Here is a 13,128-nt window from a genome sequence, read left to right on the forward strand (position 1 = left end):
ACAAGGGCAGATAACATTATCTTATCATGGTAGCTATGTATAGAGAACTATTCCAGTTGTTCATTGTCTTATCTTATTCAAGTAGTTGTTCACAGTGTATTCAACTCAGGAAGTCAGATTTTGGAATCTGAAGTGGTTTGCCAAGTTAGAGAGAGTATCTTAAATCAGTGAGTTTGTATTTCATACAAGGTAAGTTGGGGAGTTTTTTTAAACATCTGCTGGTCTGGGACTCACAGCACCACAGGTTCAACTAATGTCATAGAGCTTTTATTGGCTGTAGTCTCACCACCACCAGATAGGTTGAATTCCTTCTATATCTTTTATTCAAAGTTTCTTGTATGTTTGGAGAAAGAAAATCCCTTACATTTTAATTGTTTGACATTTTACTGCATTGTTAGCAGCTAGCAACGTAAGCATTTCGCTGCACCCGCTATAACACCTGCTAAACTGTGAACGCAAACAATAAACTTTGATCATATCTAAGAGCCTTACAGTTAGGGAATGCTTGTTCTGTGAGCACTGAGCTGGTTTAAGAGTGACACATATCAAATGGAAGGTTGAAATAAACACCCAAAATGTGCTTCTATGTTTTTGGCTGTGATATTCCTCTCACACAGTCACACACTCACACACTCACACAAACCTAATCTTAACCTTGCAGTAAGCTGTATTTACACAGTAAATCATAACATTTTACTGTCTGTTGGAGAACACAAGCCTCTCTCCTTATATCTTACCTTCACCAGGAAGAAGGAGACCCCATATGTCGGAAGGGACCTCGCTAGTTTCACATAATTTACTTTGGACTCAATCTCTGTCATTTCTCCACAGGTTTTGTGATCCTGACGATCAGAGGGAAATAGATACAGCAATATGAACCTTTCAGAGTTTAAAACAGTAGAGTATTTGGGAATTGCACTGCTTTTAATCCATATGTCCACAACATATTGCATAATACTGAACATACCACAAATATTTTCTTCTCTGAACCTCTCTGCTTGATGTACTCTTTGGGTAGAAACTCCTTAAGGCTATGGAGATAAATCAAATTGTACACGTTTACACTCATCATGTACAGACATTCCCTTTCCAAAACATGTTTTCACACAAGGTCATTCTTGCCTCAGTACCTATATTCACAAGTGTTATCATTCTCGTATGCCGTTAAGTACTGCACTCAAATAGGTATGACAAAAATAAGGATTTCTCCTAAACTACGATGCTAGTATTGTGTCTAAATAAGATTGAAATGTATTGAATGGTAGTGTTGGATACAATAGTGTTATTGTTGATAATGCCATCTGAAAAAAGGGCTTACTCTAGGAATCCAGTCTTGTGTTTGTGTTCGACGTGGAGGCCAAATTGGATCTGGGCCTGAATGCCAGCAAACTCACAGGCTTTATCAAATGAAACAGGGTGGGAGCCATTCAGTATGTCATCTCTGGCCTAGAGGAGAGAAAGAGAGACAGAAGAGAGAAAGTTAGACTTTATACTGAGTTCAAACTAGAGAGTAATGCTGCAGTTTCTGGTTTGAAAGTTGCTTCAGAGAAGAATGCCTGCTAAGTGAATACCCAAGAGCAGGGACATCACACAAACACTTCGCTTAGATTAATGGACTCAGGGGAACCAAACAAGATTAGTTGTATAGCAATCAAAGACATTGGCTAACATATCAAATCTAACAGCCTCAATCATTCATCATCACAGTCAATGGTGACGTACAGTATTATCACAAATACGTCAATATATATTGCAATTTCTCAGAATATTGCATCAACATTGCAAACGGATCCACAATGTTCCATTAATAAACTGTTAAAGAGCAACTTGAGTCATTTTTTATTAGTACAATATGCACGAAGTGTATGTAAAACAATAGACCGGATGTAAAAAAGGTCTACATTAAGACTACCCAGGCCTCAAGAATGCCTGATAGCAGCCATGTACTGTAGCAACCTGGCCCGTTTGGCCACAACAATAATTACATTTTCAATACACTTCAATCAAGACCTACTTGGAATGTAGTATGTCACCAATCATCTCAGACATCTGTTATATTTCAATGTCTCATCCATCCATTAAAGCATTACCTGAAAATTTGGCCGACACGTTCTACACTTTCTAAAACCGTTCAGGTAATTGCGGGTGACACTGATTTTGTGTGGAGAGGAACCCAGCACATCTTTAAAATGAGCTGACATACAGTACCTTGTGTTTCCTCAAGAGGCCTGTATATATTCCCTCTCTCCCTCCCTTGCAAGATTAATGGCTTCTTAATGCTGAGATGCCTGACTGACAGTGAGAAAGCCTCCCTCCGTGCTTATAGCCTAAGACGGCACAGACTCAGCCCAGCTCATGCTAATGTCTCATTACATCAACAGCACTATCTAGTCTGAGATTTAGACAATCTTCAACAAACACCTCTTTAGAGTGGCGCTGATCAGTATGAGTGGGGCCATCTGCCCTCCAGTACACGGCCATTCAAGGACAACCAGTTGTGAGCCCCTTTAGAAGAAGCAGGGTCGTACTGTACTGGAGGAGGAGCTTCATTACAGCCCAGATGTCCTAACTCAGCCTGGGGCTTTAACACTGATGTCAATCAGCCCACTATACAGTAACCTAAAAAGTTCAACCATTAGCCTGGGCAGAATACTACAGCCAAAAACAAACGCTGACAAATGTAAAATTGTTTAGAGAATACCACTGTAAATCACCTGACTAACCAGGTAAATCAATCAATAGGCATACCAAGATAACAAGAATAGTTGTTTCACAGCAAAACACAAGGCATATTAGGTTTAGACCACCTGTAGACTGGATTACTGAACACATCATCAAAAGCAGGACACAACCCCATAATTTGGAAAAACTATGAGCTCAAACACTTTAGTTCCTCCCCCCACACACACACTCACAGGCTGTTGCCATTGGGCTCAATAGTGCATTTCCTGTAGTAGTGGAGTAGAGATGTGTGTCTGGGTATTAAGGCTGGGGCTGTATCTGGCAGAGACCCCCGCTGCGTGGAGGGGTGGGAGGATGAGCTCATGGAAGCTACATATCATTAATAAACATTGGAGCTCATCACTAGGAGGCTCTCCCTAAGGAATGCCAGGGCTGATAACATAATCTACACACTCACTATATTAACCTACTAACTCAGATTCCTATGGTAATGGATGCATGGTGAATGAGGACTGTTCCATCGTACCAGAATATAGACATTGACATGAAGCATGTTTAGTACAGTCATGTGCAGGAGACGGGGCTGAGGAGAGCACTGCACTGCATAGAGTGGATGTGTGGCCTGGGGTGTGTTCCAGCCTAAGAATGCTGCTACTCTTCTCACTCTGTCACCATGTGTGTGAGACTCTGCGTGCCCGAGTGGAGGGAAAAAAGACAGGGGGAAAGCTGGAAGAGGAGAAAAGGGAGGAATAGATAGAGGGTATAATTGTGTTTTTGTGAGAAAGGATACGGGCTTGTTTGTAAAGGAAGGGAGTGAATGATGGAGCACTGCAATGTGTGCCAGAGTCAGCGGGTGTGGGTGTGTGTGTGTGTGTGTGTGATTTTGTCAGGATTTTTATGGGATTAAGGGGGCGTGAGGCAAAAACAGAGAATGAGAGAAGGGAGTCGGGGCCAGAGGAAGAGATAAAAGGGTGAAAGGGAGGATATGCAGAAAGAGAGACTTAACTATAGATGTATTTATGGACTATAGCTCAGAGGCAGCTTGGATTACAAGGAGGAAGTTAACTATTGATGTACAGTATAGTATTTATGTACAATGCCTTGAAAAAATATTTCTTCACATTTTATTGTAATACAAAATGGGATTCAAATGGATTTAATTGTCATATTTTGTCAACAATACTATGTAATGTCAGTGGAAGAAACGTCTTTTTTTTACTGAACAAAAATATAAACAGTTCATATAAGGAAATCAGTCAATTTAAATGAATTCATTAGGCCCTAATCTATGGATTTCACATGACTGGGAACAGAGATATGCATCTGTTGGTCACAAAATAAAATTTGGGGCGTGGATCCGAAAACCAGTCAGTATTTGGTGTGACCACTATTTGCCTCATGCAGCGCGACACATCTTCATCCCATAGAGTTGATCAGGCTATTGATTATGCCCTGTGGAACATTGTCCCACTCTTCAAATGGCTGTGTCCGAAGTTGTTGGATATTGGCTGGAACGCGCTGTCATACACGTCAATCCAGAGCATCCCAAACATGCTCAATGAATGACATGTCTGGTGAGTATGCAGGCCATGGAAGAATGGCCTGCATTTGCCACTGAAGTCGGTTACGATGCTGAACTGCAGTCAGGTCTCAAGACTCTAGTGAGGACGATGAGCACGCAGATGAGCTTCCCAGAGACATTTTTTGACAGTTTGTGCATAAATTCTTTGGTTGTGCAAACCCACAGTTTCATCAGCTGTCTAAGTGGCTGGTCTCAGATGAACCCGCAGGTGAAGAAACCAGATGTGGAGGTCCTGGGCTGGAGTAGTTACACGTGGTCTGCAGTTATGAGAGCAGTTTGGACGTACTGTCAAATTCTCTAAAACGACGTTGTAGGTGGTTTATGTTAGAGAAATTAACATTCAATTATCCGGCAACAGCTCTGTTGGACATTCCTTCAGTCAGCATGGCAATTGCATGCTCCCTAAAAACTTGAGACATCTGTGGCATTATGTTGTGTGACAAAACTGCACATTTTAGAGTGGCCTTTTATTGTCCCCAGCACAAAGTGCACGTGTGTAATGATCATGCCGTTTAATCAGCTTCTTTATATGCCACCCTGTCAGGTAGATGGATTATTTTGGCAAAGGAGAAATGCTCACTAACAGGGATGTAAACAAATTTGTGCACAACTTTTGAGAGAAATAAGCTTTTTGTGCATATGGAACATTTTGGAGATCTTATAGTTTAGCTCATGAATCATGGGAACAACACTTGACATGTTGCATTTATATTTATGTTCAGTGAAGATAAATAAAAAATGCAGAACTAAAATAGACATTATAACAGTATAAGTATTCAGCCCCTTTGTTATTCAAATTAGGAGTCAAATTTGGCTTCACAAATCACATTATAAGGTGACATGGACTCACTTGGTGTGAAATAATAGGGCTTGACATGGATTCCCTGGTGCAAGTAGGGCAGTTAAAAGAGTTCATTGAAGTGTGCAACTATTTTAATTGGTTAAGTTGTAATATACTGATGTGATTTACTTATAACTGTCTTGTAGTTTTTATATTTTTTTGTTATTGTTGTATTCATGTTTTTTTTTGGTCCTCAGAGCAAACTTTATAAATGAGACACTGGTCTCAATTAGCTTCCCCTGGATAAAAAAAAGAAGTTAATTGGTGATTTTAAAACAGCTACAAAGTTCAATGTCTGTGATGGTAGAAAACTGAGGATAGATCAACATCATTGTAGTGACTCACAATTATGACCTACATTTCAGAGTAAAAAGAAGAACACACATATAGAGAAATTAACATTCTAAAACATGCATCCTGTATGCAACAAGGCACTCAAGTAATACTGCAAAAAACAGCAAAGGAATACACTTTTTGGCCTAATTGCAAAGTCTTACTGGCTTTGTTTGGGGCAAATCCAACACAACACATCGCTGAGTAACAGCCTTGTTTTCAAGCATGGTGGTGGCTGCGTCATGGTATGGGTATGCTTGACATCGGCAAATACTGGGGAGTTTTTCAGGATAAAAAGATACGGGATGTAGCTAAGCACAGTCAAAATCCTAGATTATAGCCTGCTTCAGTCTGGTTTACACCAGAGTCTGGGAGAGGAATTCTCCTTTAGCAGGAAAATAACCTGCAGGATAAGGACCAAATCTACACTGGAGTTGCTTACCAAGAAGACAGTGACTGTTCCTGAGTGGGCAAGTTACAGTTGACTTAAATCTGCTTCAAAATCTATGGTAAATCTTGAAAATTGTTGTCTAGCCATGATCCCCAACATCTTGACAGAAATGAAATAATTTTTTAAGAATAATGGGCAAATATTGCAGAATCCAGGTGTGCAAATCTCTTATAGACTCACAGCTGTAATCAATGCAGAAGGGGTTTCATCTATTGACTCAGGGAGCTGAATACTTACGCAACAACTATATTTTAGGGATTTATTTTCAATTAATATATATTTTTTAATTATACCAATCTTCCACATGGTATTTTGTGTGGATTGTAAACAAAAAAGTGACAATTAAATACATTTTAATCAGACTTTGTTAACCAAAATGTGATAAAATCCAAGGGGTCTGAATACTTCTGCAAGGTATGTACTGTGTCTGAGTGTGTGCTTGTTGGGTGTGCATGTACACTACCGTTCAGAAGTTGTGTCACTTAGAAATGTCCTTGTTTTTGAAAAAAAAAATAAGTCCATGAAAACCTCTTGGAACTCTGGGGGCAGTATTTCATTTTTGGATAAAAAACGTTCCCGTTTTAAACGGGATATTTTGTCACAACAAGATGCTCGACTATGCATATAATTGACAGCTTTGGATAGAAAACACTCTAACGTTTCCAAAACTGCAAATATATTGTCTGTCAGTGCAACAGAACTGATGTTACAGGCGAAACCCAGATAAAAATCCAATCAGGAAGTGCCCCATATTTTGAAAGCGCTGCATGCCAATGACTCCTTATATGGCTGTGAATGGGCTACGAATGAGCTTACACTTTCTGCGTATTCCCCAAGGTGTCTACAGCATTGTGACGTCTTTTTACGCATTTATGTTGAAGAATAGCCGTAAGGGACCACATTGAGCAAGTGGTCACATGATGGCTCCCGCAGAAAATCTTGCGTAAAGTACAGCGGTAGCCATTATTCCAATCGCTTCTAATGAGTAACCAATTGTGCCGGTGGATATATTATCGAATAGATATGTGAAAAACACCTTGAGGATTGATTCTAAACAACATTTTCCATGTTTCTGTCGATATTATGGAGCTAATTTGGAAAAAAAGTTTGGCGTTGTAGTGACCGCATTTTCCGGTTGATTTCTCAGCCAAACGTGAAGAACAAACAGAGCTATTTCGCCTACAAAAATAATATTTTTGGAAAAAAGGAACATTTGCTATCTAACTGAGAGTCTCCTGAGTGAAAACATCCGAAGTTCTTCAAAGGTAAATTATTTAATTTGATTGCTTTTCTTATTTTCGTGAAAATGTTGCCTGCTGCTAGCAGGGCATAATGCTATGCTAGGCTATGATAAACTTACACAAATGCTTGTCTAGCGTTGGCTGTAAAGTATATTTTGAAAATCTGAGATGACAGTGTGATTAACAAAAGGCTAAGCGGTGTCTCAATATATTTCATTTGTGATTTTCATGAATAGGAAGATTTTCTAGGAAGATTTATGTCCGTTGCGTTATGCTAATTCGTGTCAGGCGATGATTATGCTCCCGGATCCGGGTTTGAGAGTCACAAGAAGTTTTAAAATAACATCAAATTGATCTGAAATACAGTGTAGACATTATTAATATTGTAAATTACTATTGTAGCTGGAAACAGCTGATTTTGTATGGAATATCTACATAGGCGTACAAAGGGCCCATTTTCAGCAACCATCACTCCTGTGTTCCAATGGCACAATGTGTTAGCTAATCCAAGGCTGACTGATCATTAGAAAACCCTTTTGCAACAGCTGAAAACTGTTGTTCTGAATAAAGAAGCGATAAAACTGGCCTTTAGACTAGTTGAGTGTCTGGAGCATCAGCATTTGTGGGTTCGTTTACAGGCTCAAAATGGCCAGAAACAAAATACTTTTCTGAAACTCGTCAGTCTATTCTTGTTCTGAGAAATGAAGGCTATTCCATGTGAGAAATTGCCAAGAAACTGAAGATCTCGTACAATGCTGTGTACTACTTCCTTCACAGAACAGCACAAAGTACTGTGCATAGCATGCTCATCTGTGAGCTCAGGTGTTAGGGGGGAGCTCCCTTCTTCAACTCAAGGCAGGGGAAGCTAATGCAGATGCAGCGAGGCGTGCAGTGAGCAAGGTCTGCCCTGTGTAATGCAGGCTCAGCTGACCCCCCCCCCCCAGGGGACTCCCTGTCTCAGCAGCCCTCTCTCACTCAGACTCCATCCACACTGTAGAGCACAACAATGCTATAGTGTGCAACAACGCTGCAGTGCAAAACCAGACAGTCCATGCTGACCCAAGCATAGCAGCACCGGCACGACAAGCTAACCTGTCTGTGATCCATATACTGTAAACCAGGCCCAGCTCATCCTCTGAGAACTGGACTACCAGCAAGGCCGCATAAGTCAGCTGGCCTCTGATCCAACAGAACCAGCAAGGCTATAGGACAGTACGTCAAGCCAGGCTTTATAGGAGTTCCAGCACCATAGCCTTGGACAGAAGATCCAACTGTATTTGAGCTGATGTCTGTTTTATTGACTGTAGGACTACAGGACCAGTCAGGGAGGACGGTAAATCAAATCACAATGTATTTGTCACATGTAGACCTTACTATGAAATGCTTACTTGCAAGCCTTTGACCAACAATGTAGAGTTTTTAAAAAAGTAAGACACATTTGCTAACTAAAAATATGAATACAATAAAATAACAATAATGAGGCTATATACAAGGGGTACCGGTGCAGAGTCAATGTGCAGGGGTACGGGTTAGTAATATGTACATTTTGGTAGGCATAAAGTGACTATGCATCGGTTGTGGTCGGTGACATTTAAGATGAGGGAGGATGATCAAAAAACATTTTTTATGAGCATGGCCTTATTCTATTACAGCATACTGGATGTCTTTCATTCATATTCCAATCACCCAGCTCAACGTAACATCAATAGGTTAGGCTACTATATGATACAAACATTTCCCCTATACCCATCATTAGGATGCTACAATCTAGCATGATCCCTTTTATCGTTGTACAATTCCATCTAGCATCTACATGCTCTCATTCACTCACTCTGTTAGCTTGTAGAGTTCAGTGCACAACACATCAGCTGTCTGTGACCAGGCAAAAGAAAATCTTTCCCAAGCCAAACATTCATATCATAACCTCTAACCGCTACACACAGCCTACATTGATGTCACCATTTTGACGTTGTAGTCCTAGTAGCTATGTTGAATAACGCGTTAGTAAACCTGCTACAATCATGCAGTACAGAGTACAGTAAGCAGCAAGCAGTTGAGCAATTACACCGGCGGGTGCGGGTGGCAATAAATTAATAAAACCAAAAACTTACCTTGACTTGGAAGGGTTTCAGTGTTGGATAGCCATAGCCAACTAGAATATAATCACTCTCTGTTTGAGTAGGCTAAACTAGCTTGCTGCATTTTATAGCTAAGTAAGTAAAAGTGAAATTAAAATATACAACACAATATAGCTCACACTCTCTGTATTGCTTCTTAATTAATTTGTTTAAACCTGTTAAACTATTGTCTTCCTCTCTCTTTGCATCAACTACTCACCACATTGTATACACTGCAGTGCTAGCTAGCTGTAGCTTATGCTTTCAGTACTATATTAATTATCGGATGCTATGATTGGGTGGACAACATGTCAGTTCATGCTTCAAGAGCTCTGACAGATTGGAGAACGTCCTCCGGAAGTTGTCATAATTACTTTGTAAGTCTATGGAAAGGGGTGAGAACAACGAGTCTTTTAGGTTTTGTATTGAAGTCAATGTACCCAGAGGTCGGAAACAAGTGGTCCTCCGGGTACACCATGGTGCTACCCTAGAGAGTGCTGTTGAGGCTACTGTAGACCGTCGTCATTGCAAAACAGTGTGTTTTAATTAATTATTTGGTGACGTGAATATATTTAGTATAGTTTTATCTAGTTTAAGATAGATAGTATGCATGAGTGTGTGTTTAGAGTCCAGTGAGTGTACATCAAGACCTGTGCAAGAGTCAGTGCAAAAAATAAGAATAAAGTAAGTGGGTCAATGCAAATAGTCAGTGTAGCCATTTAATTAACTGTTAAGTAGAGGAGAAAGGAATTGAAGAGCTCAATTTACTACATGTTGGACAGGAATGAGCACAGTGAGAGAGGTCTGACCTGTACATAGAGGAGGTTGAGCTGGACAGGGTCTCGTGAGTCCACATTCTGATCTGAGTAGAAGAACTTGCGTCTGAGCAACAGCATCTCGCTCTCCTCCACCCCTTGCTCTCTGAAGGTCCGGCTGTGGTCCAGCCAGTTCACTAACAACAGAGAAAAATACACAGTAGCATAGACTTCTACTACAGGGATTGGACACGCTGACAGTGAAATAAAACAGTAATAAAGACATGTAGCCAAAATGATTTTTGTTGTGTTTTTTTTGTCTTAAACCATGAGGGCAGTAATTTGCATAACAGTCTGCTGAGAATAACAATATATTTTGTTATGGTTTGAGGATGATTTATACAATCATGTTTTCCAAATGTTATCTCACCCCGAAAGGACAGAAATTACCATCTTAATTTCATTAAACATTGATACAGTACTTTGACTGCGTTGAGGTATAAAACGTGTTCAAATGAGATGATACTGGACTTACCAATGTGAGAAATTGGACTTAAATGATAGAGGGGTAGAGGTGATGACTGGAAGCATGTAATACTGGACTACAAACACATTGTGTTCTTTTGGAAGTGCTTTTCAAACTCACGGTCATCGTCAGTGTGAAGCTTGGCTTTGAGCCTCTCCATCTTCCTTTCGTCTCGGAGCAGAGTCCGGTCCTTCTTCAGGGTGCCAGTCCCATGACCGTCCTCCTTCTTCTCCTCCACCGCTTCCTGGATCAGGGAGTACTCCTCGTAGTTGGTGATTCCTGAAGAGGAGCGGCAGCCGGGAAACTCTCAGAGAGGGAGCAGTTTAGAGCACAGAGCCAGCACTTTGAGCAGTGCCATATCAGAAGTACCAATGGGGGAAACGGGAGAGCAGCCAGAAAACTAAAGTGGGAACTCAGAAGAGGAGAAGCCAAGCAGAAAGCCCTCTATAAACAAACACCAGCCAATGAAGAGATCTGCCAAACATCTATCTTCTCCTCACCCAATTGAGTTTGGGCACAGGCAGCCCAGCGTAATTGAAATACAGTACATGGCTAAGGGAACACCTACATGACAGGAGAGGACAGCACAGTCTTTGGCTTCACAATTACCACTCGTAATTCCAACATGGTGTAAAAAAGAATTTTTCCCCCTATCAAAAATACCCATAGAAAACTTAGACTATACCAGTACCATAGCTAAATATCATGTTCTAAAAGCTAGGGAATCTGCATCCATAATGTATGGCGGAGCCAGTAACTGTGAGCTATAAATAGGATCAGGGCCCGTATGCACAACAGGTCTCAGAGTAGGCGTGTTGATCTAGGATCTATTTTGCCTTTTAGATCTTAATGAATAAGATTATATAGACAGGTCCTAGATCAGAGTGACACACAAAATGTATGGTCACATTTGTGTTTATGTATTGTTTCTCTGTATTGGAGAAGAATGCTTTTACTGAAATGTCAGTCCTCCTGGGACTGTATTCGGTCCTGCACCTGTGTGTTCTCATAATTGAGAAAACCTTTTGAAAGAGAAGTCATGTTCTCCTGTTTCATAATTTATCCCATGTTACAGGTCAGTAGAGTGCAAAAATACAAAAATATAGTGTGGTATTCAGTGTAACTTGCCTGTTGAAGTGAATGTAATGGGTTTGAACAACATAGTAATTGTGTAATTTCGTACTAGACAGAAAACGCATGTCGAGTATAAAATGAAATGGCTGAACACCTGAACGTTTTTATTTTGAAAAAGACACGCCTGACAATTTAATGTTGTAACTGTGCTGTTTAAGAACTTGTACTGTACTGTACTTGTACTGTAAATGTCAGAAAAGCTGCTAGCTTAGAGCTAGCTCCGGTTAGCTATTAGCTAGTTCGAGATAGCTTTTGTCAGCTCCGGTCAGTTGGTTGCTAGCGTCGGTTAGCAATATGCTAGCATGTTCTGTCATTTTTCAATAATTAGCATGAATGTCATTCGCAATAGCCTTGTCTTTCTATTAGCCCTTCTGACACTGGGTGACTGTATTTTGAGAATGGGTATAAAGTCACTTCTAATGAGTTATACCAGTCTTTAAAAAGGCTTTCATGCTTTAGTCTCCTATAGGGCTATAGTGGACAACAGTCAACTACAGAATTATAACCTACTGTAAACAGGTGAATAAAAGTTAAGAGTAAATGTGTTTGGGGGATAAATGTAAAGAGTTTTAGGATGTGAATTGGATTGGAATTTAATATTCTTGATGTATTTTTTTTATATGTTTATGAAATAATATGTCAGGGATTAGGAGACAAATGAAATACACAGAAAAGACAGAAAAAGACAATTTGCGCTTGAGAGAATGTTGAATAAAATAATTGAGAGAACCTTTGAAAGAGAAGCCACATTTTCCTGTTTCATCATTTATCCTGTGTTACAAGAACTATCATCTGCAGCACCAGTCCCAAAACTGAGACCTGTAACATCAGCACTCCTACTCTGAGAGGCTAGTGGATGGTTTGACTTGTGTAGATTCCAGTTAGAGAGCGGTTACCCACCTATTCTACTGCATATGGTTACAAGCAGCTCTCCCACAGTTTTAGAGTCATCCACCATGATAGTTTTAACTGCCCCATCCAGCATCTTGATCTTCTGGGGCCTCTGTTTCTTTTTGTACTCCAAGACATCCTTAGAAACAAGGAAAGAGGGGAATGATATGCAGTCCTTTGATTGAATGTTTGATGGGACTCTGCCCTGGGTTCTATGATTGGGCTTTACCCCGTTCCGGAGCATGTAATAATCCAGAGTTCTCCCAGACTCCAGCCAGATTCCTTTTCTGGGATCATCATCAGAGAGAAACAGGCCATAATCAGAGGCTGAAACACATAGCAGAGAACGTGTTAGGGTAACATTTAGTAATGGGAACAATTGCTTGATTGAATGTTTAAACGGCAAAAGCCAACTAAGTGAACACATGTTGACAATGTAGTTGTCTCATGTAGTTACTGTTTTTGATACATAGAATGCCTCTTCTTCTGATCTCATTGACATTCACATGAATAATCCATGTTATGACATTCAGTTGGGAAAGAGGAGTAATTATGTCTGTCATCAGACCCTCTAG

General features: G+C 40.3%; 1 protein-coding gene across 2 annotated transcripts in view; it reads right to left on the minus strand.

The window, feature by feature from the left end:
• LOC124036579 (talin-2-like) overlaps positions 1 to 13,128 on the minus strand; it is a 231,754-nt gene that overhangs the window by 158,144 nt on the left and 60,482 nt on the right. For both annotated transcript variants that reach the window (XM_046351337.1, XM_046351326.1), the window contains exons 4-10: positions 12,783 to 12,880; positions 12,563 to 12,692; positions 10,649 to 10,807; positions 10,057 to 10,199; positions 1,319 to 1,446; positions 968 to 1,031; positions 738 to 842 (exon numbers count right to left, since the gene is read on the minus strand). In XM_046351337.1, coding sequence (XP_046207293.1) covers positions 738 to 842; positions 968 to 1,031; positions 1,319 to 1,446; positions 10,057 to 10,199; positions 10,649 to 10,807; positions 12,563 to 12,692; positions 12,783 to 12,880 — 827 coding nt within the window. The remainder of the gene's footprint in view (positions 1 to 737; positions 843 to 967; positions 1,032 to 1,318; positions 1,447 to 10,056; positions 10,200 to 10,648; positions 10,808 to 12,562; positions 12,693 to 12,782; positions 12,881 to 13,128) is intronic.

This window comes from Oncorhynchus gorbuscha, linkage group LG01 (genome assembly GCF_021184085.1).
Source record: "Oncorhynchus gorbuscha isolate QuinsamMale2020 ecotype Even-year linkage group LG01, OgorEven_v1.0, whole genome shotgun sequence".
In the NCBI taxonomy this organism is placed as follows: Eukaryota; Metazoa; Chordata; class Actinopteri; order Salmoniformes; family Salmonidae; genus Oncorhynchus; species Oncorhynchus gorbuscha.